Source organism: Plasmodium fragile (genome assembly GCF_000956335.1).
Source record: "Plasmodium fragile strain nilgiri unplaced genomic scaffold supercont1.47, whole genome shotgun sequence".
Classification (NCBI taxonomy): domain Eukaryota; phylum Apicomplexa; class Aconoidasida; order Haemosporida; family Plasmodiidae; genus Plasmodium; species Plasmodium fragile.
The window spans coordinates 72,804-96,483 of NW_012192627.1; the positions used below are offsets into that span (position 1 = coordinate 72,804).

Genomic DNA, 23,680 nt, shown 5'->3' on the forward strand with positions numbered 1-23,680 from the left:
AGCTGTTTTTTAACTGTCTTGAATTATTTCCCTCCACGAATGGGGATAAGGTGGGGGGGACCAAGACGAGAAGAAATAATTACCAGGGTGATAAATTCCCTGTTGGACAGAAAAGGAAAAAAGGAATATTTCACTCCGTCATGTCCAAATTGTTCTACCTTCCTTTGTACCTTTGTCATAGGGGGAATGGAAGCAAATCGGCAGGATTGGGGAGAAGCGGGACAGGGGGGAAAGGCGAAACAAAGAAAGGTGGGACGACGAAAGGGATAACTCATTCGAAGGATGCTATAACACAACGAGGTGAAGAGAAAGAAACGCAAGGAAACAAAAGAAATAAACTTAGCTTATTCTTAAAAAAGTCGACAAAAAAAACGAAACTCTCCTCTGATAAGTACAATTTGTGCGACACGCTGTTCCTCTTTAATGACCTTAAAAATTACATTATCCTTGAAAACAGAAAACACTTGTTTGATTCCTTCACAGAGCAAAACTTTTCCTCCATCATAATAACCCCCCTGAACATCCTTCCAAACGTTATTATAAAAAAATACTTTGGAATTATTTCCATGCACATCGTGAAGGAAAATGTTAACCTCAAGCAGTTTGATGTTTTTTACCAAAGCATAATATCGGATATTTTATTTATTGCCAAGTCTCACATTAAGGCCATCGGGGCCAACTTAATATGTTCCTTTAAGATCACCAACTTATTCATGCGCGAGGAGAGGTCGCACGCCTACGCGCTGATCAGCATTTGCGGCGACGTCGCCAAGATTTGAAGTCGGGGAAGCACAGGAAAAAAAAAAAAAAAAAAAAAAAGGGAAAAAAAATATCCCCTCAAATAGTAAAGTATAGCATAGTATAGTGTGTGTGTGTGTGTGCATTTTCTCCACGAGGGTGGTGTGTTACCACGGGTTGGACACCCTCACTGTTGAAAAAGCAGTTGATAGGAAGTGACATATGGCGGAGGTACATAGTCCCTTACGGGTTGTTTTGTTCGGGAACATGTCCAGCGTTGGCCCGTTCTCTCCCGCATCATCTGTCTGTTCCAATTTGCACCTTTTCATTCCGCCATTCCAGCCGCTTCGCCCCTGGGGCGTCGCATGAAGTACTCACCCGTCTCCATCTGTATGTCAATTTTTCGAGGCAGTTGGTCTGGCGGGAACACGGACTTCTCCTCCTTCTTCGCGCCCTTCTTCTTGTCCAACTTTTGTTTAATTTTTTTCCTCTGTACATTTCGCTTCTTAAAATTGGGGAGAAATTTCTCCCAGTTTTCATTTTTAAACTCTTCATTTTTTTGTAATTCCCTTTTAGCAATTAATTCTTTAATGTGATAAACGGGGTGGATGTTCTTCATGCAGTCGACAATAATCCTCCTGACCACCTTGAGTGCCTTGAAGTATCCAATGACGCTGACCGTTTTTCCATGAACACAAATATAACAGTTGGTTAATATTTCAAGTGCTTTTAACGTTGTCCCATTGCTTCCTAGCAACCTCTGTCTACGTTTAATAAATTTATTTCTGTTTTTTACATAGGTGCTAATTTTTATAATATCACAGAACGTTTCGTCGTCTAGTACTCGTTTGGCATGAGTGAAGGGGACACTCCTCGAAAGCAGGGAAATCATATCCCTTGCCTTTATTATAATATAAGGGTCAAATGTTTTTTTTGTAGTTTTTACACACATGTAACCCTCAATTAAGTTCATTTCAAATTTAATGAAATGATTGTTTAATACATTTTTTATATCTGTGCTGAACTGTTGAAGATATTTTTCTCGGTACTTGGGGAAGAGTACCTTGAAACTGGACTCCTCTAGGAAGTGGTGTTTATTGTCTTCCCTTGTGAATTTTTCTATTTTCCAGTGGTCTATGTTTTCATTGTCCCATGGTTTATCCTTCCTGTACTTTCTTTTCCCTCCCTCCTGCTTGTTCTGGGTCGCTTCCTCCGTCGCCATGGCGGGGCGGCCTAACTGCAGGCACTGCACTAATTTTGAAGCAAATGAAGTAGAGCCCGAGTATAAAAATGGGCCTTTTTAACTGTCCCGATTGGGAACAGCCAAGAGAGATATCCTACCGTAAGATAGGGTATAAATAGTAGCCCCCCTTCCGTGGAAAAGTCACCCAGTTGCGGGGCGGCCTCTTTCAAATGTTTTTTACTCTGCTATTTGGTTGGGCCTGGATCTCCTCTGTATTGCTTACCAAGTTTGCCTCTTCTACAAGATGGGGGCACAGAGAGAGACTACGTCGTCCGCCCATCCCACGCTTGCATAACGCATTGCGGCATTGTTTTAAAACTCACGCGGAAAACACGTACGTATGCATTTTAGGACGGCCACAAACTGTCATGAAGTAAAACTCTTTTTTGTAATGTACTTTTTTTTTTTTTCCTCTCTCTCTTTTTTAATATTCCCAAGTGGGCTCGCAATTCTCGAAAAAAAAAAAAAAAAAAAAAAAAAACAACGAAGTTAAACCAAATTGATTGGCTCTACTTTTCAATTTGTCACGGTCACGGTGTTTTTTGGCATTTTTTTTTTTTTTTTTTTTTTTTTTTTTTTTTTTTTTTTTTTTTTTTTTACCCCCCAGTATCACCAAAACAACAGCTTTTTTTTTTTAAAAAAAAAAAAAAAAAAAAAGGTTAACCCCACCCCTGGGTAGCCCAATTCAGTTGTTCCGACAATGTTTTCTCCTTTTTCTGGGATGGTGGCTAATTTGTAGAAGGAAACGTCCACCGTGTTGTGGATAGGCCAAACAAGTTTTGTGTTCCCCTGTGCGGGGGTGGGAGGGGGCGCAAAAAAGAGTGCACCCAACCCCCGTGCCACATATTTATAGAGGTAGCGAAAGTGGGACCATTTGCAGGTTTGCTCTAGTGAGTTCACCTCTCATTACATCTTTTATTATGCATACGGCGATCTATATGAGTGTTACAACCCGCATGAGGGGACGAGCAAGGGGTGGGGGAGTGCCATGAAAACGGCTCCCATTCCCCTGTCCATACTTTAAATGAAGCTGCTACGCGCGCTGGGGCGCCACGTCGGTTGCCCCCCCCAGATTCACAGATCCAGGCGAACAATAAACAAAAGGATCAGTGTCCACCTAGGGAATAATTATGTTTACCTCTCAACAGTGCGCGAATTGGTGAAAGGGGAAGAAGCGAGAGAGGGAGGACTCGGTGAGCCTCACGGGGTTACCCTCATGGGTGGTAGCAATGGGAATCCTCTTGTGAATCACCCCCCGAGGGGCTTCAAATCGAGAAAGGTGTCTCTTCATCCCACTTCTCATTCACAGCATGGCATGTCCACCGAGACAGAAGCAGTGAACAATAAGATAGAACTCCTCATGCGAAGAAACACACAGGGAACCATAGACGATAAGGTGTTTCAAATTCTGTCCATAATTAACGAACACCCGAAAAACAAAAACGTGTACATAAATAAAAAAATTTTAATTGCCTTCCACACATTGTTAATAAAAAAAAAATACCATTTGAGAATTTCCAAGGGAAGCATATGCAACGACCTTCACCCAACTATCTTTCATTACATGCACCACAATGCGAGTCTACACTTAAAGCATTATCACTTAAGTAACGTGAGCGAGTTGCTTCGTGGTGTGTCTAAGTACATGCACAAGGTGAATCCAAGTGAAAGCACTAAAGAGCTAATTCAAAATATTTTTTATTTTCACTTTTTTTCCCACTTTAATTATTTTTATTATCTTCGAAGAAGGGGGAGTAGTTTCGCTTCCTTTGTTGGGGACCATGAACGGGGTCCATTCGGCAAGAAGTGTGGCCGCATGTACGAAAGGGCGGAGGTTCCGGGAGGGCACAAAAAAGGTGAGGAATTTTCCAATAAGGGTATTAACAATGAGGATTATTGCCACCCCGGGGAGGCAAACCCTTCTGACAGAACAGAACTCCAGTTGGGGACTTCTCCAAATGGAAGACTCACCGAATGTCTTCTAAAGCGAAGTAGCCCATGTGGTGATGCTAGTGAAAGAGACCAGGTCACCTTTGGTCACCTCAACAGTTACGTTGTTTTTTTGAGCAACCACCCGATGTACGCCTCAGAGAAGGTTCTACACACCATTTCGTTACTCGCGAACAAGGTTACCCAAGTAGACCTAAGCGCCAAATTGGCTCTCTCCTTTTTGTCCTCAAGCATGAACATATTTGATAAGCAGAAGGGGAACAGGCGGAAGTTCCTCCTGCACAGAAAAGTCAACTACGACATATTGTACGCTATTATAAGGGTGTGGAACGAGCAAGTGGGGGGGCCTCCTCAGGAAAAATCTCTCTCCGGGGAAAAATCTCTCTGTCGGGGGGAGCGCAACACGGATCAGCCGCCAAGTACCCACATGGACGAAGCAAAGAAAAGCGCGGCTCCACCATTTGTGCCAAATGTATGGGAGTACTCACATATAATTAATGTGTTGAAAATTTTAAAGGTGAAAAATTTCCTTTCTCCAAAATTTTCCTTTTCGGAGGACGCGGAACGGTGTCTAGTACACCTCTTCAACAGCGCCATGAGTCTCTTAAGCAGGTTCACTCATGGTACCCCTTCCGACATGATGGGGAAGGAAAAATGTGACTCTCATTGGAGTACTACCCCCACACAGAACGAGCTCAACAGCATTGCCACCATCTACGTACACACGGCAGTTCTCCTTAGTGAAGTAAAAAATGGCTGCACCCTCCGTTCGTCTCTTATGAACATACTGAATAGCTGCCACACGATTGTACTTACGTACTACCCCATGCTACACGAAAACATGATCATCAATCTGGTCAAGGGGATATACTACCAGATGGTAGCATACGCGGATATGAGTTGCTTTAAAAGTTCTTTTTATGAAATGGAGGACGTAGAGGAGGGGGGAAATTATCCCCCATGTGTTAAGTCACACGCAAGGGAAGGAGAAGAACTACTCAACGTGCCTCCTCAAGGTTTATTACACCTCCTTGGGGAGGTAACCAAATGTCTGGTGTTTCCAAGCAGAGAAGAAAAAAAGCTACCCACGAACAAACTTATAATAGTGTTGAGTTACCTGCATAAAATAAACAAAATTTGCTTTCCCTTCACCAACAAGGACATGTTGAAGGGGTGCATTTTAAAATTATTGCAGTGGATTGAAAAGCAAATTAAAAGAGAAGAAGCAAATGTGTCAAATCACCACTTATTAATATTGATCAACGTAGAGTTATCTCATCGAGGTGGTCAACTGAATGTCCCTCTCTTGCATGCATGCCTTAGGCGCCTGGAGGAGGGAACTTCCAACCTCTTTGAGAATGAAGCGGAGATCATTTTGTTCCTTTACTTTTTGAAGAGGTTTCGCGAGGCGACCAAGGTGTGGGGCGGCTGTACAGAGAGTGAAGACCATGGTCCACACGATGAAACGTTCCTCTTTTGCAAAGAAGCTGCTAGCCAGAGCAGTTTAGAGGAGGTCGACAAAATGGTCACCCGGTTGGGAGATAAAGTTACTCGCGTAGTTTTCTTCCCTAAGGAAGGCACAAAAATGAATCCATCCAGCTTGGTCAACTCGGTCAACTGGTGTAAGCAGACACCCCTCACAAACGGCCCCCACAAAATGTACGCCCTGAGGGTGTACTTCCTTGCATACGAACACATGTCTCCAACCTACCCACATGAGAAACTTGTAAAGGATGCTATACTGAACGAGTTAACACGACTCATGGAGTTTCAAAAGGGGAAGCTAACCGAGGAAGATTTCTTTTCCATTATGTCATCCCTTCTGAGGCATAAAGTTTTCGACCATAGTGCTTACTTTCTATATGACTCTTTTTTGCGTTCACGCCGGGGTCTCATCCAAATGAAGTATGTCTTCTTGGTGTTGAAGAGGATTCTTGAAGAAACTTCTGGGGGAAACTTAAACAGTATATATACGCGCGCTTCTCCTCCACCCCAAGCTGGTGTAGACTCCCCACTGCTATCCATTATAGCCACATCAAGCGATCTCATCCTGCATGATAATCAGTACCGTGAGAATTTCACTTTTTTCAAGGAGATCTTGCATGTGTATTTGGATGCGTACTTATACTTTGGAGAAATCACCTCCCAATTTAATCTCTTTCTGCTGGCCCACTTCAACAAGTTTGTTTGTACAATGGACAGGTTAAGTGAACATGAGATCGCTACACTGGTTTACCACATGGCTAGCTTTTACTACACAATTAATAAGTTTTCACGCGATGGGTTATGTGTACGCGGGATAGAAACCGACTTAAGTAGCGATAAGGTTGCAAATGAGTGGGGGGGAAAAAAAGAACAAATAAAAATTGGGGCCGACTTCATCAGCTTGTCATCACAGCGCCTATTACTTACTCCTCCCCACAACGATGCGAAGACGGATGGTGTCTCCCATGTGAACAGTCAAAGGGGGACTGTTCTCCACTCGGGGGAGGACAAAATGATCAGCTATAACGAGCAGGACGTGGGCAATAAACTGCTCCAGCAGCTTAACCGCCTCCTGGACGCATTATACACTCAGGAAATAAAACGTAGGAAATGCAATAACGACATGAAATTATCACTCAGTAATATTATTCAAGTATTTGTTTGTTTGAAAAATGCCAAGCTACAACACAGGGACTTGATGCAAGTACTATCAGCAAGGTGCGTCTCGAGCATCTTTTCCCAACAAGGGACGATAAAGCTAGAGTTGCAAATTCGCTTCTTTAACAGTGTGGTGTTTTTGGACTACCTCAATGCCGTGGATGAGGAATTTTTCCGCTTGGAGCGTTGCCACCTACGTGAAGCCCACAACACCTGCATACAACCGAGACACATTTTATATGCGCACTTCCAGCAACTGCCCAGACAAGCTATATATACAGCAAACATGTCGACGTACCTTTTAAACTTCGTGTCCATCCTGGATTATTTACCCCTGGAACATCAGAGAAGAGGTAGCCAGAAGGCCGCATTTTGGGTTTGTGAACTCCTTCGAATGTTTTTTCCTAATGAAGTTGGATGTTCCACTAAGAATATTTCTACACAGGGTAGTAAAATGTATGGGTGCTACTCTTCCCCCCCAACCAATCTTGACAAGCGAAACGTCTTTTTGCTCCTGACCCTCTTGCACCTGGGTAAATACTCTCATGTGAACATTTCCACATTTCCCCTGAAGTTCTTGCAGCTGTTTTACAGCCATATCATTTTGAGCGAATTTGCTCACCTGGGTGTGAATTCAACAGTGCGGTCCTCCTCCACCCATCAGAGCATTTACAAATATTTGGAGACTTATTTGCGGAAGGAATTTCCCTATTACGATATTCGCAACGAAGAGGAGGTGCTCCTGTTCAAAGTGGACTTGGTCATCCTGCCGAGGCAGCACAGTGATGTGTCTGCATGCGTGTGTTGATATATGTATGCGTATGTGCAGTTTTTTTTGGGGGGGAAAATTTTATCCCCTCTCGCTTCACCACACCAACTGAACCATCTGCGTTGTGTTTAGAAACGCCTGCACAGATAGGATCCCCCCAAAACGGGGTTGGCACTACGAAAAATATGTCCATTGAGCTTTGTTTAAGCTGCTGTCAGGTTGCCCCCTTTTACAACATTTCGGGGTTCCCATACACCCTGAGCATTTGCCTCAAGTAGCTAATCAGGCAGTCCAGACAAATGATGTTTTCATTTTGGTAATTCCTTTTATCCCTTTCGTCCTTCTTCCTATTAAAGCTCGGCTTGGTCTTTTGCATCTGTAGCATTTTTTGCATTTTTGTCCTCTTCCTCTTTTCCGTTTCATCCGTCATGAAATTTTTTAACAGCCTAGAGGACATGGCTCTTTTGGACAATTTGAAGCTGTACCCCATGGGTGTGGAGTTCTGTTGGCCTCCCTCCACGTCGTTCGTCTTTAAGTGGTACAAGTGGTCATTCACTTCACAGTTAACACTATCGACCTGCTTCTCCGCTGCGTCCTCGTCCTTTCCAAGCGACTTGAACTTTGCACTCCGCAACTCCCATTCATCATGTGTACTTTCTTCACTGGAGAATGAGGTGCCCCCCCCTCCGTTTAACTTAACCCTGCTCCTCTCCACTAATCGGTTATTTATATCTACACTTTTCTTTGTGCTGAATTTGGAATCGCTTTCTTTGTTAAGCTTGCTGTATATTTTGCCATACTTGAGGTCACTGCTATTGTACACGTAGTGCATGTACGTGTCATGCTTAGTATCGAAATTGAGGCTGTTCATATTAAGTCGTTTCATTATTTTGTTTCTCCTTAAATGTTTTCCCTTTCCATAGTCATCACTCTGGTCCATTTTTCGCTCCTTGTATTTGTTCTTTAATGCGAATTCACCCCCTTGGCAAGTTTCCTTCTTCCCCTTTTGCGTCTCCAAGTGGGACTTCTCCTCATTTGCATCAAACCGTTTATCTGCTCTCCCTATTACAGAGGGCAGAACTTTTCCTCTGGGGGATCTTCCTTCCATGTGGATTACCTCTCCAGGTGGATCTTCCTGTATCTGTTGCCAATTTGTGCGGCCATTTGTGTGGCCATTTGCATGGCGATTGTTCATTTTTTCTTTCTCCTCTACGTCGCCCCCCCGCGTGCACTTCTTTACACCCTTCTTTATGCACTTTTTTCTCTTCAGTTTAAGTGGACAATAATGATTAAAGGTGAACCTGACAAAATAGCCATAAAAGTGTCTCCTCCTTCTACGCTGGCCCTCCTGTCCTCCATGCAGGTCTGCATTCCCTACATACGAACAGTCGTCGCTGAGGCATAACTTGTACAGCTGAATGAGAGTGTCTACGTTGCTGCTGTCCACGTTTTTGTCTTTGTAGCATAGGAGGTTAAACAAATTTTTAAAATTATGAATTTTATTTGCGCACTTGGGCAGGTAGCTCTCGTACTTGTCTTCGCGCGCGTCTTTTTTTCTGGCCCGGGTTGCGGTGCTGTGAGCGCGACGTGTATGTGTGGGTCGCCCATCAGCGCCGTTCTGGCTACTCATGCCATTCCCCCGTTTGGTCTTCCACACGCAGTCCTCCTTGCAACAGAAAATACTCGCCGTATCATTTGCTCGAATAAATGTTTGCACGTTATGTCGGTCTGCACTTTTCGCTTCGCTTATCACTTTTTGATTTTGTCTTCGCGAGGTTGGCTCGTCCAACGGGGTACTATTACAAAAGGGGAGGTCACCTTGCGCCGCTACTGTGGGAAGTTGATCCAGGGTGTGGGTACCACACAGGTGTTCAAATTCCCCTTTCGCGTTACTCTCCATTTGTAGCGCTGTGTGAACATGAGTACTCACTTCGCTGGGCACCTTGGAAGATGTCTTCCTATACCTGTGTCCCTTTCCACGCCCGCGTGCCTTGTCGGGCTTCCCCTTCTTCCTTATGTGCACCAGCTCCAGCGAGAGAAACCCACCAAACGGAGGGATCTTCATGGAGCTCCTCTTAACCCCTACACAAGACTGGAATGACAAAATGGACGACTGGTGTGTTAAGTAAAGTATTATTTTTGGTATGAACTTCTTCCCTCCCCCCCAGCCTGTTGCCATCTCCCTGTTGAAGCTCTCGTACACCCTGACGCTTATCATGAAATTAATAACCACGTCCATCAACGACATGCCGCTGCACAGCCAGGACAGGTACTTGTTGTTATACTCGAGGGTGCACATGTGTTTGTAGCACTCGTAAATTTTTTTGTAAAATTTCTTCGCTTTGTTTTTTTCCTTCTTCTCAGCGGTCTCGTCGGTCCTCTTCGCCCAGCGCGCTTCGTCAGGGGGGTCATCAGGGGGTTCGTCAGGCGGCTCGTCATGCGTCGCTTCGCACAGGTCAAGAGACCCGTTTGGCCTTTTCTCCCCCTGTCCATGGGCACCTTCCCCCTTCGAGTAATCCCCTGCACAGCGTCCGTCGAGCCCATTTAGCTTCTCCATGTGGGGCCACTTCTCTGCTGCTCCCCTTTGCACACTCTGATACGATCTGCGTGAATCCCCCCCTTGATGGAACGCAACTGCCTTTCTGGTGGCACTTCCCCTTTCATTGAGCCCGCAATTATCCTCTCCGTTGGGGGGTTCCTGCTTTTCCATTTCAGGGGTGGCCACTCCGAGCACTATCTCACTGGAGGAGCTACACTCAATCTCCACGCTTCTATACGCCTTTCGCATGTCTAACATCAGACGCACATTGTGATACACATACGAATGATATGAACTAATAAACTGTTTAATAATTTTAATGTTTTTCCTCTTGCTACAAAACAATAAGTGGTTCCTCATGCTTTTAATTCTTTCTTGCATCATCTTCCTCTGTTCACAAGTGGGGACATCTCTCGAAGTAACACTCACTGTGTAATAATTTAGCTTCCTTAGGTCTTTCAATATGATTGACTTGTTTAGCTTTTTCTTTATTTTGTACACAGCTGAGTTATGTTTTTTTAATATTTTCACAATACGATTTTTTATATTCGACTCATCTTCTTGTGCTGCATCACTTTGTGTGATGTTGGCCCAAGGCTCGCTTAGCAAAAGTTCTGACCTATTCAGGTAAGTTCGGTTCTTCCACTTGGTGATTTGATATACTATAGAAACTTCTTCCTTGTAGTAGTCGTTCAACAATTTATACACATTAGAGTTATAAAAAATGAGATTCTTCAACCTTTTTATATATTGGTTATTAGACTTAAGGGTCTTGAGCATGAGTGAATTTCGCTCTGCTACATTCACCACGGAACACAAAACGTATATATTGCGCAGATAGGAGAGTAGGTTCCTGCGGTAGCTTCTGGGATAACTGCTGGCCATACATGCGGGGGATGGGAAGCGCCCGTCGTCATGATGCCCTGAAGAGTGCCCAGCATCACGGTAGGCGCAAGTGGGATTGGCAACACCCCCCGAGTGATTCACGTAACCAGGAAAATCGCTCAGCACATACCGCATGTAAGATTCGAATATAAAAAATATACACGCCTTTTCCAACTTACTTTCGCTTCGCCCTTTCGCCTTCATTATCTGGTTGTAAAAAATTGTTGAACTGTATCTTCCCCTTAGGACAAACTCGAAAAAAGTTCTAACATTTTGTATTAGGGTAGTGCTGGGGCGGAACCTGTCCGGTCCCTTTCTCGCTGCTCCACTGCGAGATGCCCCTTTCGCAAATCTCCTCTTAAGGACACCCCAACTTGGGTTCACGCTGTCACTATAGCTCTGCGCGTTTTCCGCCATCCAGTTCGCGCCTGCCTCAGTGTGTACGTCGCTTCGTTTGCTCCATGATCCGTCATGGCCGTTTGAACGCTTCTTATCATTTTCGTCTTGGGGCTTTTTCTTTTCCACAATTGGGTCGTCCCCACCACAGCTGGTCACATCAAAGGGTAACTTCGCTTCGCCCATTTTTTGGCCCATTTTTACGCCCTTTTTTGCGCCCGTTTTTCCACTTCCATCCAACCCTTCTGTGTTCTCCTCATCGGTGCATGCTGCCATGGAGCAGGAAACGCATTGGTGTCTAGGGGGTTCTACAAAAAGTGAATAACAATTTGGGGGGCACTTCCCACCGCTGGCCGTTTCTCCCCCTCTTGTATCGCTTCCTGCCCACTGTGACCGGTGCCGCACCTGATCGGGGCTGCCACTACCATCTGAACGAGTCATGGCATTGTGAGCAGCGTCCCTCATCTGCTTCTTCTGCTTCTGCTTCTGCTCACCCATGTGGACGTTCCCTTCACAATCCTTGTCAACCAAATTGCAAATTGAATTTGGAAAAGTCGGTGCAAAACTAACTTGGTGATTACTACCCCCTTGTAGACCCCCCAGGGGGTGGCACACTTCTAAATGGGTCCCCCGACCGGGTCTTACGTTCCGTTGTGTGTGTGGCGAAGAATCCTTTTGCTGCGGAAAAAAGTTAACCTGTGCAGGGAGCGAGCTTTTCCTCCTTTCGAGGATGCTGTTACTGTTTGGAAGGTGTGTCTGGGGGATGGAGATGGGGTGGAGTCTGTCCTCCCGTTTGCCACTCACAGAGCGGAAGTGATCACTGACCATCTGGCTTGCACCCATCATATCTGCATTCAACAAATCATGCTCTTCATTATCAAATGACAAAAAAAAAAAAAAAAAAAACATTTTTTCTGTAATGCCTAGGATACCACACATGATGGCATAGGCTGTTAACTTGCACCTCTCACTGCTGGTCGTTTTTATACACAAATAATTATTTATAATTTTTACGAGTTTATCGTACTTTCTCTTTTGCTTCTCTACGTTGATCCTTTTTTCCATTTGTTTCTGGAAGTAATTCGCTTTGCAGGTGGAGGAAAGTGTGTCCCCCCTTCCTCTGCAATTGCAAGCACAACCACAATCACATGCACAATCGCAATCACAATTACAATCACAAGCACACGCACCATCAACCGCGTCTTTATTTACATATCCAATTGGTGTGCCTCCATCGAGGGGGTGAATCGAAGGCAGAGCAACTTCAATTTGCATTTGGTTCCTCTTTTTATTCCCACAACAATTTGCACACACACTTGTGCAGACATGCAGGGCGTTGGGTTCCCTCTTCTTTCTGTCGTGGCAGAAGAGAGGCCACCCCCTTCTATGCGTCACTCTCTTGTGTAACATGCTGCAGGGATCATCATCCGTGGACTTTTTACTCACGAGTAATTTTATTGTTTCCTTTAGCCTCCTCTCCTTGAGCAGGTTGTTTAAATTTTTTTTTTTTCTTCCCACATGCTCAATTTTATGCCCCTTAATATTATGCCCCTTCAGTTGATCCCAAGGGGGGGATCCGCCCATCATGTTCATCTCCTCATCTGACTCGTGAGACGAACTCTCCCCTGGCGAAGGACCCCTCCTCCTGTTATTATAAATTGAATTAAGTTTCCTTATAGTATAGTAATATTTCCTGAGGTATTTTCCAATTCTCACTGACTGCTGGAACCCCAGGAATGTCAGATCTCCCTTTCCTTCTTTGAAGGGCCATTCATTTTGTATTTTTTTTTTTGGTGTCCTGGCCCCGTGTCTCATATAAATAACATTCGTGACGGTATTAAATTCGAAGTATGTAAAAAGGCATTTCCTGCACAGGCTCACGTTTTTTTCATAGCTGTCCGCATTGAGGTATTGGCAAGAGTAATCGCTTTTGGCTGAGTCACATGAGTTCACTGATTGGCAGGTAGATGATGACCCGATGCTTTTTTTCCTTCCTTTCCATTTCCTCCTACGTCCGGTGGGGGTCTGCCCCATGCAGTCGTCTCCATCGGCGGTGTCACTATTGCTGGGGGTCTCTTCTTCGAAGGATTTTCCCTTTATGAATTTTCCCCTTTTTCTTTCTTCCGGTTCTGCCTCCTTGCGATCCATCGTCCTTAAGAGGTGCTTCACTCAAGGAGGACCCACTCCTAAACTCTCCTGATGATCACAACGCAGTGTACAATTTATGTGTCCCCGCGTGTGCGTGTAGAAGGGGGGAGAGAAGGAGATGCAAAAGGGGGTCACAATAGCAGAACGATATATCGGGGCGGGATTCTCTTTGTCCTGTTATAGCAGCGGCAAGGTTGAAAGTGGGGGGTAACAGGCTTGGTCTGGTTGTTTCACATACCGATTTGCTTGACACCCCCCCAAGCGACGCCGTACAAGGTGGGCAAGCGACGCAGTGCAAGGTGCCCCAACGACGCCGAGCCAGGTGCGCAAGCGATGCTGTGCAAGAGAGGCTTGCCCTGAGACTGTGGCACACCCGTTCTTATATTTATACACGGCTTGCGTGGGGATAAATTCGCCTACCCCCTCGTATCCGTGCATAACCGAACAGCGGCGCACTGATGAACATATATTCCTAGGACGTGAGGAGTACAGATGTATATCTCTCTCCCTACGCCACTCTTCAAAGCATCCCCCCCCCCCTTGTCGCAATTCCTTCCAAGGCGCCGCTGCTGTGAAAGGGGGGGGGGGGGGGGTATAATCTCTATTTCACTTCCAAAAGTGAATATTTTTTCGGCATTTCAAAATTGGGTTTCGCCCCACCCCCCCTCCTCCCCTTCGCTTCCCTGTGGAGAATAACTCATCCATGCAAAGCGAAGGGGCGGTGTGACATCCATTTGAATGCTAAGCAGGCGTAGGGCGTAGCTGTGTACTGCTGCGCATGGGTATAGTGTACTTTGGGGTACATTCACACTCGTGTATAATGTGTAAATGGGTACACATGTATTTTTTTTTTTTTTTTTTTTTTTCTACTTTTTCTTTGCGCTTGTTCCAATCTCATGTGCGAATCCCCTTACAAAAAAGTGAGACTTCCTTTTCCTCCTCACGTGTGATGTGTAACCTGCCTCTTCGTAAAAATTGCATTGTGCAAGGAACGCGCGTGTACGTGGGAGAATGGAAGTTGTTTTGATTGGATAGTTGGCATATATATAAGCTTTGGTTTAGTTTAACTTTACGTGATTTTTTTTTTTTTTTTTTTTTTTTTTTTTCCCCATTCGCGGACGTTCTGCCCACAGTGCGCATGCATGTGGCCTATTTTGTTTTCCAAATGGACGTTAAAAAAGTACCATTCAGAGATGGAAAGCGGCCATCCCATCTGCACAGTTGCATGCACACACACAGGAGGGGATAAGTATGCTCTTACGCATGTGCATGTGTGTAGGGGCGCAGTTGACTGTTCCGGGTTAGGTTTTCCAAAATATGATCCTCTCCTTTTTTTCGTGAAATGGCATGAGACGCTTAATTTGAGAGTTGTGCTGCAGTTCGAACCCGTCCTCCTCTGGCCGTAACACCCGCAAAACGTTGTTGCCCCTTGGGGAGAATAACATAAACGCTACCATATCACCGGCACCCCCATCTGTGTATCTTCTTTTGTACTTACTCGAGTGCTCATAAGTGTACATGCTAAAACGATTAAAAAAGACATACCCAACTTCATTAGCTCATCAACTGGTCTACACACCCCATGGTAGCTTTGAACCCGTGTGCACTTTCCATGAGGCATTGCTTTAAGTGGAAAGACATTCATTTGGGGAGTAACCCACAGGAACGTTCGCCACAAAAAGGGGATAAAAAGAATATGCCCCCCTCAGATTCTCTCCCCAAAAAAAAAAAAATTATATAATAAAGTTTTCCTCCTTTCATGTATAACCACCTATTCGTATGGCTCCTCCCGATGTGGAAAAGTCCTCTTCTTCCACACACATCACCCTTGCGATTGAGATTGACAAGTGGGTGTGTACACATAATGCCATTCGTGTGTAGGGGGTTGTCCCAAAAGAAAAAAAAAAAAAAAAAAAAAAAAAATGAGCAGATAGTTACACTGTGGAAGAAATACATACATGGATTCATAATTACCACGTTGGAAAAAAGGAGGCACTGAAAAAAAGAGTGTCATTCAACATACACTCAGCGTGATGACCTGCTCGGGGTGGAGCCACTTTGCGTCACGCTACGGGGAAAGGACCTGTGCACCCCAATGTCAAAAAGATGATTTAAAAAAAAAAAAAAAAAAAACTCCCCCACAACAGCTTTTTAAGCGCCGCGCTGTTGCAGATGGCGGTGTTAAAGGCAGTGTGAGTGGACGTGGTTGCGGCGACGCCTGCTCAACTTTCACGCGGTTGCGTTCCGCCACATGGATAATAAAAGAAAAGTTAAGGGCACCTCTCGTTTGCGACAGGTGGTTGCACAGGTACCGTTGCGCTGGTCGGTTTGGCCAGCCCTCATTCATACTCGAAGGGGTGTGGTTTCTCCGCCCTTCAGCTCTTCTGCTCTCTCTGTGTACGCACCTTTTTTATTTCCTTGCTGCTGCCGCGGTGCCCATCGAGGTATCCCACTCCGTGAAGCGGTAGATTTTTTCACGTGGCGCATTTCATCCCTTTTCCCGCGTGTACACCTTGGAAGGATTTTTTTTTTTTTTTTTTTTCTTGGAAGAGAACATACGCCAATTAAATTATTTTACTTGGGGTAGGGCGACTCGGTTTTGTTGTCACCCGAGAGAAAGGAAAAAAAACGCATTCAAATGAATTGAGGTTAACTGAAGGCAACACGCTCTGCATCCTGAAGAGAGAGAGAAAAAAAAAAGCACATTTTACAAGAGTCAAAGGATGTTGAACCACATTGGAGTTTATTTACAAAAGGGGGAACACAAGGGATTAGCACTCACTTCTGTGTGAATATTCGAACAGGCCTCTACACCACATATATGTGTATGCCATTGTGCCCTTATCTGTGCATACCTACGACGAGGTGTTGCGTGTTTTCCTGTTTTCCCGGAGCGCGGTTCACTTCCACGCTGAGTAGGGTCGCTCCCCCAAAAGGCGGTACCTGCAGAGAAGTGAAAACCGTCCACTGATGTTGAGAATTTGAATCTCGCACACGGCTTCCCATCCCTGGAACTGTTCGTAACACCCAATTTGGATCATCCCCCCTTGAGGAGGAAAATTAAGAAGCGTCACACTGTATTCCTTTCTACGTGGTGTCATTTTTTTTTTTTTCCCAATTGCTGGCAGTACATACGAATCGACCGTTCGATCCTTCGCGGGGTCACTACTCATATTAGGGATGATCACAAGTGGGCACTCCTTTTTCTGTGCACGCTCTACACATTTGTTAATTCCCCCGTTGGAACTATACGCTGAACGGTTGATAAAAACAGGACAACCAAATTGAGCAACTCGAAGCGAAGCGATCGTGCTGAGCGAGCCACTGGACGTACAGAGATAAGAAAGGAGCATACAAGAGGAGAAAAGAGAAGGAAAAAAAGATTAAGCAAAGAACAAAGACAATCCCCCCCTTCACACTCACACCCCCTCACACACACACATACACAACTATGATGAAGAAGGTCATATTGCTTTGGTTCGTTTTCGTATGCGGAGTGTTCGGTAAGCGTTACTCGTGAGTGTTGCGTTTTTCTTTGGGGGGAAATTTTCCTCAGTGCTGCTTCCATCACGGCTTGGCTTCCTCACCACCGCCTCTTCCATCATTGTAGCTTTCCGGAACTCAGGGAACAAGCGGCTGTGCCAGGAGACGGGTCAGCGGAAAGGGAGTGTAAACTACAGGAGGACCAAAAGTGATAACGGCACGGAGCGCAAAAGGGGAGGTTATACCTATTCCCTGGGAAGCACATTTGATGATGTGAAGAAAGTAATTTCTAAGCAGCTTTCAGTGGAGGAGGAAAAAATACAAATGGAGTCCAATTTCACCAAGGTATGTTTTCGTGATTCGTGTCCGTTCAGTTGAGCGCTATCGGCGTGCGGAATGTCCATCTGTGCTTTTTATTCTGTCCCTCACCGTTGCTACCTTCTCACCACCACGGTAATGCAGGACCTGGGGGCCGACAGCCTCGACTTAGTTGAACTCATCATGGCACTGGAGGAAAAATTTAACATAACCATCTCGGACCAGGATGCATTGAAGATAAGCACCGTGCAGGATGCGATTGACTTTATTGAAAAAAATAAAAAATCGGATGTGTGAACATGTTAAAAAAAAAAAAAAAAAAAAAAAAAAAAAAAAAAAACTATTTGGGAGGTGTGTGTTACCACACGTCTGCCGTGTCCACAAGCTGCTCCCCATTTCACCACCACACCCAAAGAGGCACCCAACCTCTTGGCCACGCACTCAGTTGCTTCTAACATTTGACTCTCCTTTTTATTCTCAACATTTTTCCATATTCATTCGCAAACTAGAAAAAAATATATTAAAAAATAAAATAGTATATAAATAGAATGCGTTGTGGCTTAATACACATGCCAGTGTGATCCCACCGTTGTTGGTAGTGCCATCCTGGAGGAGACACATGCATTGTCACAAACCTACACATGCGCACCCAGCTGTGTATATTTTTTCCCGGTGATGAAACTGGTACGCTTCTCCTACCCTCGATGAGCCACCCGCCCCGGTCTAACCAAAGCTTATCAAGTGTGCTCACCTCGAACTAGGTTACATGTTGTGGAAGGGGGACAACTACCCCTGCAAGAACAATGCTAAGTGGGAAAAGGAGAGGGGTCCACACTTTCTTCCAATTCTGTTCCTTCTGTTTCTCCCCCCCTGGTTTTCTCCTTCATTCACGCGGTTCCCTCGACAAGCAAACCTTATTATTATTATCCCCCCTCCACACCTGCGCGAAATGACTTTACATTTTTTTTTTTTTTTTTTTTCGTGAAATTAAATAGATCACATTACGACCCTTTTATATTTCCTTCAAACCTAAACCCAACTCATGCTTACGCCAAAAAAAAAAAAAAAAAAAAAATTGTGAAAATATAAAAAGGGGTAACTAAACCAGTTGGGGGGGATTCCTCACCCGAGGGTAATTCTCCCCATGGCAAACTTACTGGACTACTCCCTTTTTTTTTTTCTCTCTCTCTCTCTCTCTTTCGTAAAGGCCGGCGGGGAAGTGGTAAATGAGAATTGGCTTCCCAACGGTAGAAGAAATGACAGGCGAAAATGCTTCTCAACATGTACAGCAAAAAGGAACGCGCGTTAAAAACATGTGCATGTATCCGACGAAGTAGAAGCTCCCCCACCAGAGTGACCTCTCACCTCTGTGTCACTTGGAACAGGGCATGTAGGAGTTGAAAATAACCGCTCCCCCCTTCTCGTTAAACACTACCATCAAGAGTAACCACACATGCAGTGCGAAGAAACCCATTTGGAAGAAGGCCCGCACACCTTTCCACATGGCACTCCCCAAAAGGAATGCCTTGTTAAAAACGACGGTGCTGTGCTACTACCTCCTCCTAACGGCTCCCTTTTGCAACATCACAACCACTACGCTCTGTCATGGGTTCATTTTAAAACACACACCCACGTTAGAAGCATTTCTAAGTGGAAGGGACAGCACAAAGAAGGGGCTCTCTAACGACCATCTGCGAAGGAACATCTTCAAGAACAGGAGCAACACGATGTGTGTACATGGGAAGAAGAAGGGAAAAAACAAAGAGGTGTTACATCAGGTGCAGGAAATTATAAACAAGCAAAACTTGCATAAGGGGAATGAGGAAGACGAGCAGGACCAAGAGGAGGAAGAAGACCATGGTGAAAGGGCGAAAGGAAAAGGTAAAGGCACCTCTAACCCTCGCACAGGACAAGAAAGGAACACGCAGAAAAGTCACAAGGGAAACATGCCAAAGGAAACACCCGGGGGAAAAAATAAAACAGCAGACCTGTACCTGCGTAATAATATAAGAATAAAGTCTAGCTTGACGGAAGAGGAGGAAGAGGACGGTGTTGAAGTGGGCAGGGACACGGAAGAAGACCCCCTCACAGAAGATGCCTCTTCAATGGAAGACATCTCCCCCGACGATGAGGAGGAACAGGAGGAACCTGTCACAGAAGAGGACCTAGACACCCTAAACAAAGCATGTGCAGAAAAAATGGAGAGCGTTTACAGCTATATCAAGAAGGAGTCCTACCGATTTAATCTGAACAGCCTGTCCAATACCATGTTTGAAAATGAAAGAATAAAAATAAATGACCAGAATCATATAATTAAACATATAAGTCACATTAAGAAGAAGGAAAATTTATTCATTATCACTCCCTACGACCCCTACTACGTCAATTTCATATACAACCACTTCGTAAAGGAGTACAAGGAACTTAAGTTTTACGTGAAGGACAGGTCAGTCTATGCAGTTGTCCCCCCTCTGTCTGAAAACCTAAAGAACGAAATTAGAATAAAAATTAAGGGAAAGATTGAAGACGCCAAGGGGACCTTGAGGAATGTGAGGAAGCAGATGCTGACCAAGCTGGAGAAGGTGCGCGGTCGCATTGGGAAGGACATTTATTTTGCGCAGCGGAACCATATACAGAGTCTGCACGACCAGACGCGCAAGCGCATTGAGGCCATCCTCAACGAGCTCCGCTGAGATCGTGGGGCCGGGTTAAGCAGCGTTAAGCGGCGTTATGCGGCGTTATGCAAAGCTCAGCGCAGTTAAGCGCAGTGAAGCGGGGATGAGCCCTGTTTAGCACTGTGCAAAGTCTTTGCTACCCCTCTGGTGACATTCGGACGGCTGCCCTTAATTTGATAAAAAAAAAAAATTTTTTTTTCCGTTATTCTTCTTTTTATTTTTTGAACAAATGCACAAACACGCGATTGAGCCGAGTCATTCGCACATGGTAAAAATTATGAAAAAAAAAATTAAAAAACTGGTTTGAAAAAAAAAAAAAACAGCGACGCATGCGTTAATCCAATCGTTGAACACGTTTGGGTCGGTCCAGATTTACACGGGGGTTACACAAAAACAATATAATGGAGCTAGTGTGGACAGTCGTGTCTCCTCCGTGCTGTCCTAAATGCATCCAATGAGCTTCACATTCGAGCCACACTCCGAGTAGGTAACGCTGCAGGGGTGGGGTGGTGACAGCGGTGAGATTGAAGTGGCGAAATGGTGTTTTGTCCCTCCTGGGTGACAACCCCATTTGCTAGCATTATTTTTTTTTTTTCTCTCTCTCCTTAGCATACTTTTTTATCGTGAAGTTAATAATGTCGTTGAGGGAATAAGTCTTGTTGTCCTTTATGAAGGTGTTCTGCGACGGGAGAGGTGTACAGGGGAAAATTAGGGGGGAAAGCAACACATGCGCGTATTGACATACAAATAATGTTAACCTATAACCATCTCTTAATGCGACTAAGCGCAGGGCTTTTGTTAGGAGTAGCATAAAATGGTTAACACGTAACTCGTGTGGGGGACAAAACACGGAGAGTCACATTCGAAGCACACGTGAGTGAGACACCTCCTCTCCCCACGCAACAGCACCGAGTGAAGGCACCTCGAATTGTTACATTTCTAGAATTGTAGGAGAATTTCTTAAACAATTCCTCCGAGAAGGTAGCTTCAATGATCCCAAAAACGTCCAGGTGAATTTTTAGGGGTTCTATTTTGTTAATTTGGACCTCTGGAAAAAGGGGCAGATGGAAGGCGTTGTGTGTGCGTTTCGAATGAGTGTCACAATATCGTACGGTCGCTCAGCTGGCATTTATACATTCACTGTTTTGCGCGTTTCACCCTCTCGACGGCTTACTTATCCGGTAGTCCTCCTTCAGCACCAGAAGTAAAAGATTGAAGGTTATTTTAAAGAACATCACAGACGCGTCGCCATTGATAACTTTGGGCTCCTTCTCCTTCAGCTTGATGCCGTTGAAGCATACGGTGAATCCCTTCACGTCGTGGTTGGCCCTGCGTGTGGGGAAAAAAAAAAAAAAAAAAAAGTAATGTGCAACACATCATCCTCATAACGCAGCTGAGCAGCACCCAAAGGCTCTCCAAATTATGGACTCTAATAGTCCTCATTACTTTAGCATAAAGTTGGCAAGGTAGATGCTCAACCCGTCCTTTACATTGTTCAAGTATCTCGGTTGCAATTGGGCTACACAGCTGATGAGAATGGCATAAAAAAAAAAAGAAGGGGGGACAGTGAGACGGGGATCGCGAGTCGGGTGTGTATGTGAATCAATAAAATTGTTCGAACACTTACACAGGAAAGAGGAATGTGTATAAATGCATGCACACACAAAGAGTTTCTTTCTACATTCTTATGGAGAGAGAAAAGTCTTTACCTTATGCGAACTACGTTGAACGTTTTTTTGTTAATTATCAGTTCTGAATTATCGTGAATTTTTTGCAGTGTGTTTTTTATGTTCATAAATTTGGACATGTACATCAAGTGGTCGTAATCTGGAGGAAAGTGGGAAGGGTGGAGAGAGTCAGCATGTATTTGTAGGCCACAATTACATGGTGCAAAAATTGCATAGGGAACCAATCGTAGGTGGCACGCATGCCTTGTGTAGATGAAAGGACATCCGTGTGGATGCTCCGAGCAAGTATGTGTCAGCCCTAACCTTCATTGAACTTGTTAATGATCTTCCCCAATTTACTCGTTCTTAGTGCCTTGGACTTTTGAACATACCATGGGTTTTGGGCCATATTACCACTCTACTTTTGACGCTGGTGAATGTGAGCAAATTTGCAAATAGATATTTCCCTTCTTCGTTTGGCGAAACATCCTCATGTGGTTGCTTCGTCCATATGAATGTTTTATTTATATAAATATGCTTCTATTTATATCAAGTCATGTAGGGAGGGAGGGAGTGAAAACTACGCTAATCTTTTTCTCTCTTCTGCCATTAAAGAATGGGTTACGTATAAAATAATGTATCGCTCTACTTGCCCTTTTAAAATGCATTCACAGTGAAAAGAGCGCTGCTCCACAGTTGGTCATGTTGTTACATATATACACCTCTCATGATGTTAATCTTTACACGCAAAAATGGGGGGAATATTTTTGGGGGGGCAGAAGAATAATTTCAACGTTTCCCCTGTAGCGATTTCCTAGACTTGTTGGTACACAAACTACTGCAACACGTAAACACGTGATTGCTTGCTTTTTTTTTTTTTTTTTTTCGCCTGAATGTTCATATTTTTTGGCAATTTTTTCTGAACGGTTCAAGTGAAATATGAACAAAAGTGCGCCGTATGAAAAGTTTCATTTTGGCTGTTTTTTTTTTTTTTTTTTTTTTTTTTTTATTCCCCCTTTTTTGTATACTACAATGATACAATTGCATGGTTGTTTTTTCCTTAGCAGTGCAGGTAAAAAAATTGATTACAATTGGCAACGCCTTTTTTTTTTCCTTGTAAAGTGCAGTGATGTCAAGTGTATGTTCGTGCAGTTGTTCACGCTTGTGACACGTGTTGGGCACATTTGGGGGGTCTCCCCTTTTGATTACTTTCATCTGTGTCGTGGCCACCACGACCACCACCACTAAGAACACCCAGTTTTTTATCCAAGGTTCAACTGAGAAGAATTAACCCCCCCCCCCCCCCCCGTCCCTTGCCCCTGCTTCAAAGCAAACGCACAAAAAATAGAGAACAGCAGGAGGAAAAGATGGGGCTCAGATTCCTTGCACTCCTCTCACAGGTGGTGCTACTGCTAACACTGGCACTGTGCAATAAAAACATAATCGAACTGAATTATCAAATAAACACCTTCCAAGGGAACAACGCAAAATGGAATAAGCTAGGACACTTTGTATTGAGCAAAAATCAAATTTTCAACACCTCAAATGCTTATGAACAAGAAAAGGATAAACTCATTGAGCAGTTACGCAAACCAAATTTTGATTACGTCCTATTTCAATTATGTGACGACGCAAATAAGAAGACGTGTATACAAACATATGTAGGAAAAAAGAAAATTCAAAACGTCGATGATTTTTTCCTACTTATAGGATTAAATAATAATTACTTGCCCTATATTTTAAACTACAGAACGAGTGAAGAGTTGGAAGAAGACACGCAAATATTCTCTGGCATGTTGGCTGTTAAAGTTTTGTCCGTGTCTGTGCCCATCACCATGGCTACCTTGAAAACGGAGGAGAATGTTGCCAAGCCAAAGGCGAAGTCGAATGAGAAAGATAAGGAGAAGCCGAAATCTTTTATTCGCAAGTACTGGATTTATGTGGCCATATTTTTCTTATCCTTGTCTATATCGAAGCACTTCACGGAGAATATGCAGCAGGGAGGGGGGCAGATGAGAGCGCCGACTCCCAGTGAATAGAAACTCTCCAGCAGTTATCACTTCGGCTGCGTGTGTGTAAATTTGCGGGACCGCTGTGGCGTTTTATATGCGTTCGCGTTGTCGATTTATATTCGTTCGCTTTGGCGATTTATATTTGTTCGCTTTGGCGATTTATATTCGTCCACCTTGCGTTATTCTTTTTTTTTTTTTTTTTTTTTTTTTTTTT

General features: G+C 44.3%; 7 protein-coding genes across 7 annotated transcripts; 4 read left to right on the plus strand and 3 right to left on the minus strand.

Annotated features, from left to right (window-relative positions):
• Window positions 1-140: 140 nt before the first annotated feature.
• Window positions 141-779, plus strand: AK88_03817 (uncharacterized protein; the record flags this gene model as incomplete). The annotated part of the gene is made up of 1 exon (XM_012481427.1): window positions 141-779. The coding sequence occupies one exon, from the start codon at window positions 141-143 to the stop codon at window positions 777-779; it is 639 nt and encodes a 212-aa protein (XP_012336850.1).
• Window positions 780-1,063: 284 nt separating this feature from the next.
• Window positions 1,064-1,960, minus strand: AK88_03818 (uncharacterized protein; the record flags this gene model as incomplete). The annotated part of the gene is made up of 1 exon (XM_012481428.1): window positions 1,064-1,960. The coding sequence occupies one exon, from the start codon at window positions 1,958-1,960 to the stop codon at window positions 1,064-1,066; it is 897 nt and encodes a 298-aa protein (XP_012336851.1).
• A 1,045-nt stretch (window positions 1,961-3,005) lies between these two features.
• AK88_03819 (uncharacterized protein) lies at window positions 3,006-7,382 on the plus strand (the record flags this gene model as incomplete). Its single annotated transcript, XM_012481429.1, has 1 exon — window positions 3,006-7,382. The coding sequence occupies one exon, from the start codon at window positions 3,006-3,008 to the stop codon at window positions 7,380-7,382; it is 4,377 nt and encodes a 1,458-aa protein (XP_012336852.1).
• Window positions 7,383-7,572: 190 nt separating this feature from the next.
• Window positions 7,573-13,311, minus strand: AK88_03820 (uncharacterized protein; the record flags this gene model as incomplete). The annotated part of the gene is made up of 1 exon (XM_012481430.1): window positions 7,573-13,311. The coding sequence occupies one exon, from the start codon at window positions 13,309-13,311 to the stop codon at window positions 7,573-7,575; it is 5,739 nt and encodes a 1,912-aa protein (XP_012336853.1).
• Window positions 13,312-16,762: 3,451 nt separating this feature from the next.
• On the plus strand, window positions 16,763-19,805 carry AK88_03821 (acyl carrier protein; the record flags this gene model as incomplete). Its single annotated transcript, XM_012481431.1, has 5 exons — window positions 16,763-16,814; window positions 16,922-17,139; window positions 17,257-17,403; window positions 18,320-18,334; window positions 18,555-19,805. 5 exons carry the CDS (start codon window positions 16,763-16,765, stop codon window positions 19,803-19,805), a joined length of 1,683 nt encoding a protein of 560 aa, XP_012336854.1.
• A 423-nt stretch (window positions 19,806-20,228) lies between these two features.
• AK88_03822 (uncharacterized protein) lies at window positions 20,229-21,863 on the minus strand (the record flags this gene model as incomplete). Its single annotated transcript, XM_012481432.1, has 7 exons — window positions 20,229-20,280; window positions 20,402-20,466; window positions 20,723-20,835; window positions 20,962-21,116; window positions 21,234-21,314; window positions 21,497-21,614; window positions 21,779-21,863. The coding sequence occupies 7 exons, from the start codon at window positions 21,861-21,863 to the stop codon at window positions 20,229-20,231; spliced, it is 669 nt and encodes a 222-aa protein (XP_012336855.1).
• Window positions 21,864-22,821: 958 nt separating this feature from the next.
• On the plus strand, window positions 22,822-23,493 carry AK88_03823 (uncharacterized protein; the record flags this gene model as incomplete). The annotated part of the gene is made up of 1 exon (XM_012481433.1): window positions 22,822-23,493. One exon carries the CDS (start codon window positions 22,822-22,824, stop codon window positions 23,491-23,493), a length of 672 nt encoding a protein of 223 aa, XP_012336856.1.
• Between the last annotated feature and the right edge of the window lie 187 nt (window positions 23,494-23,680).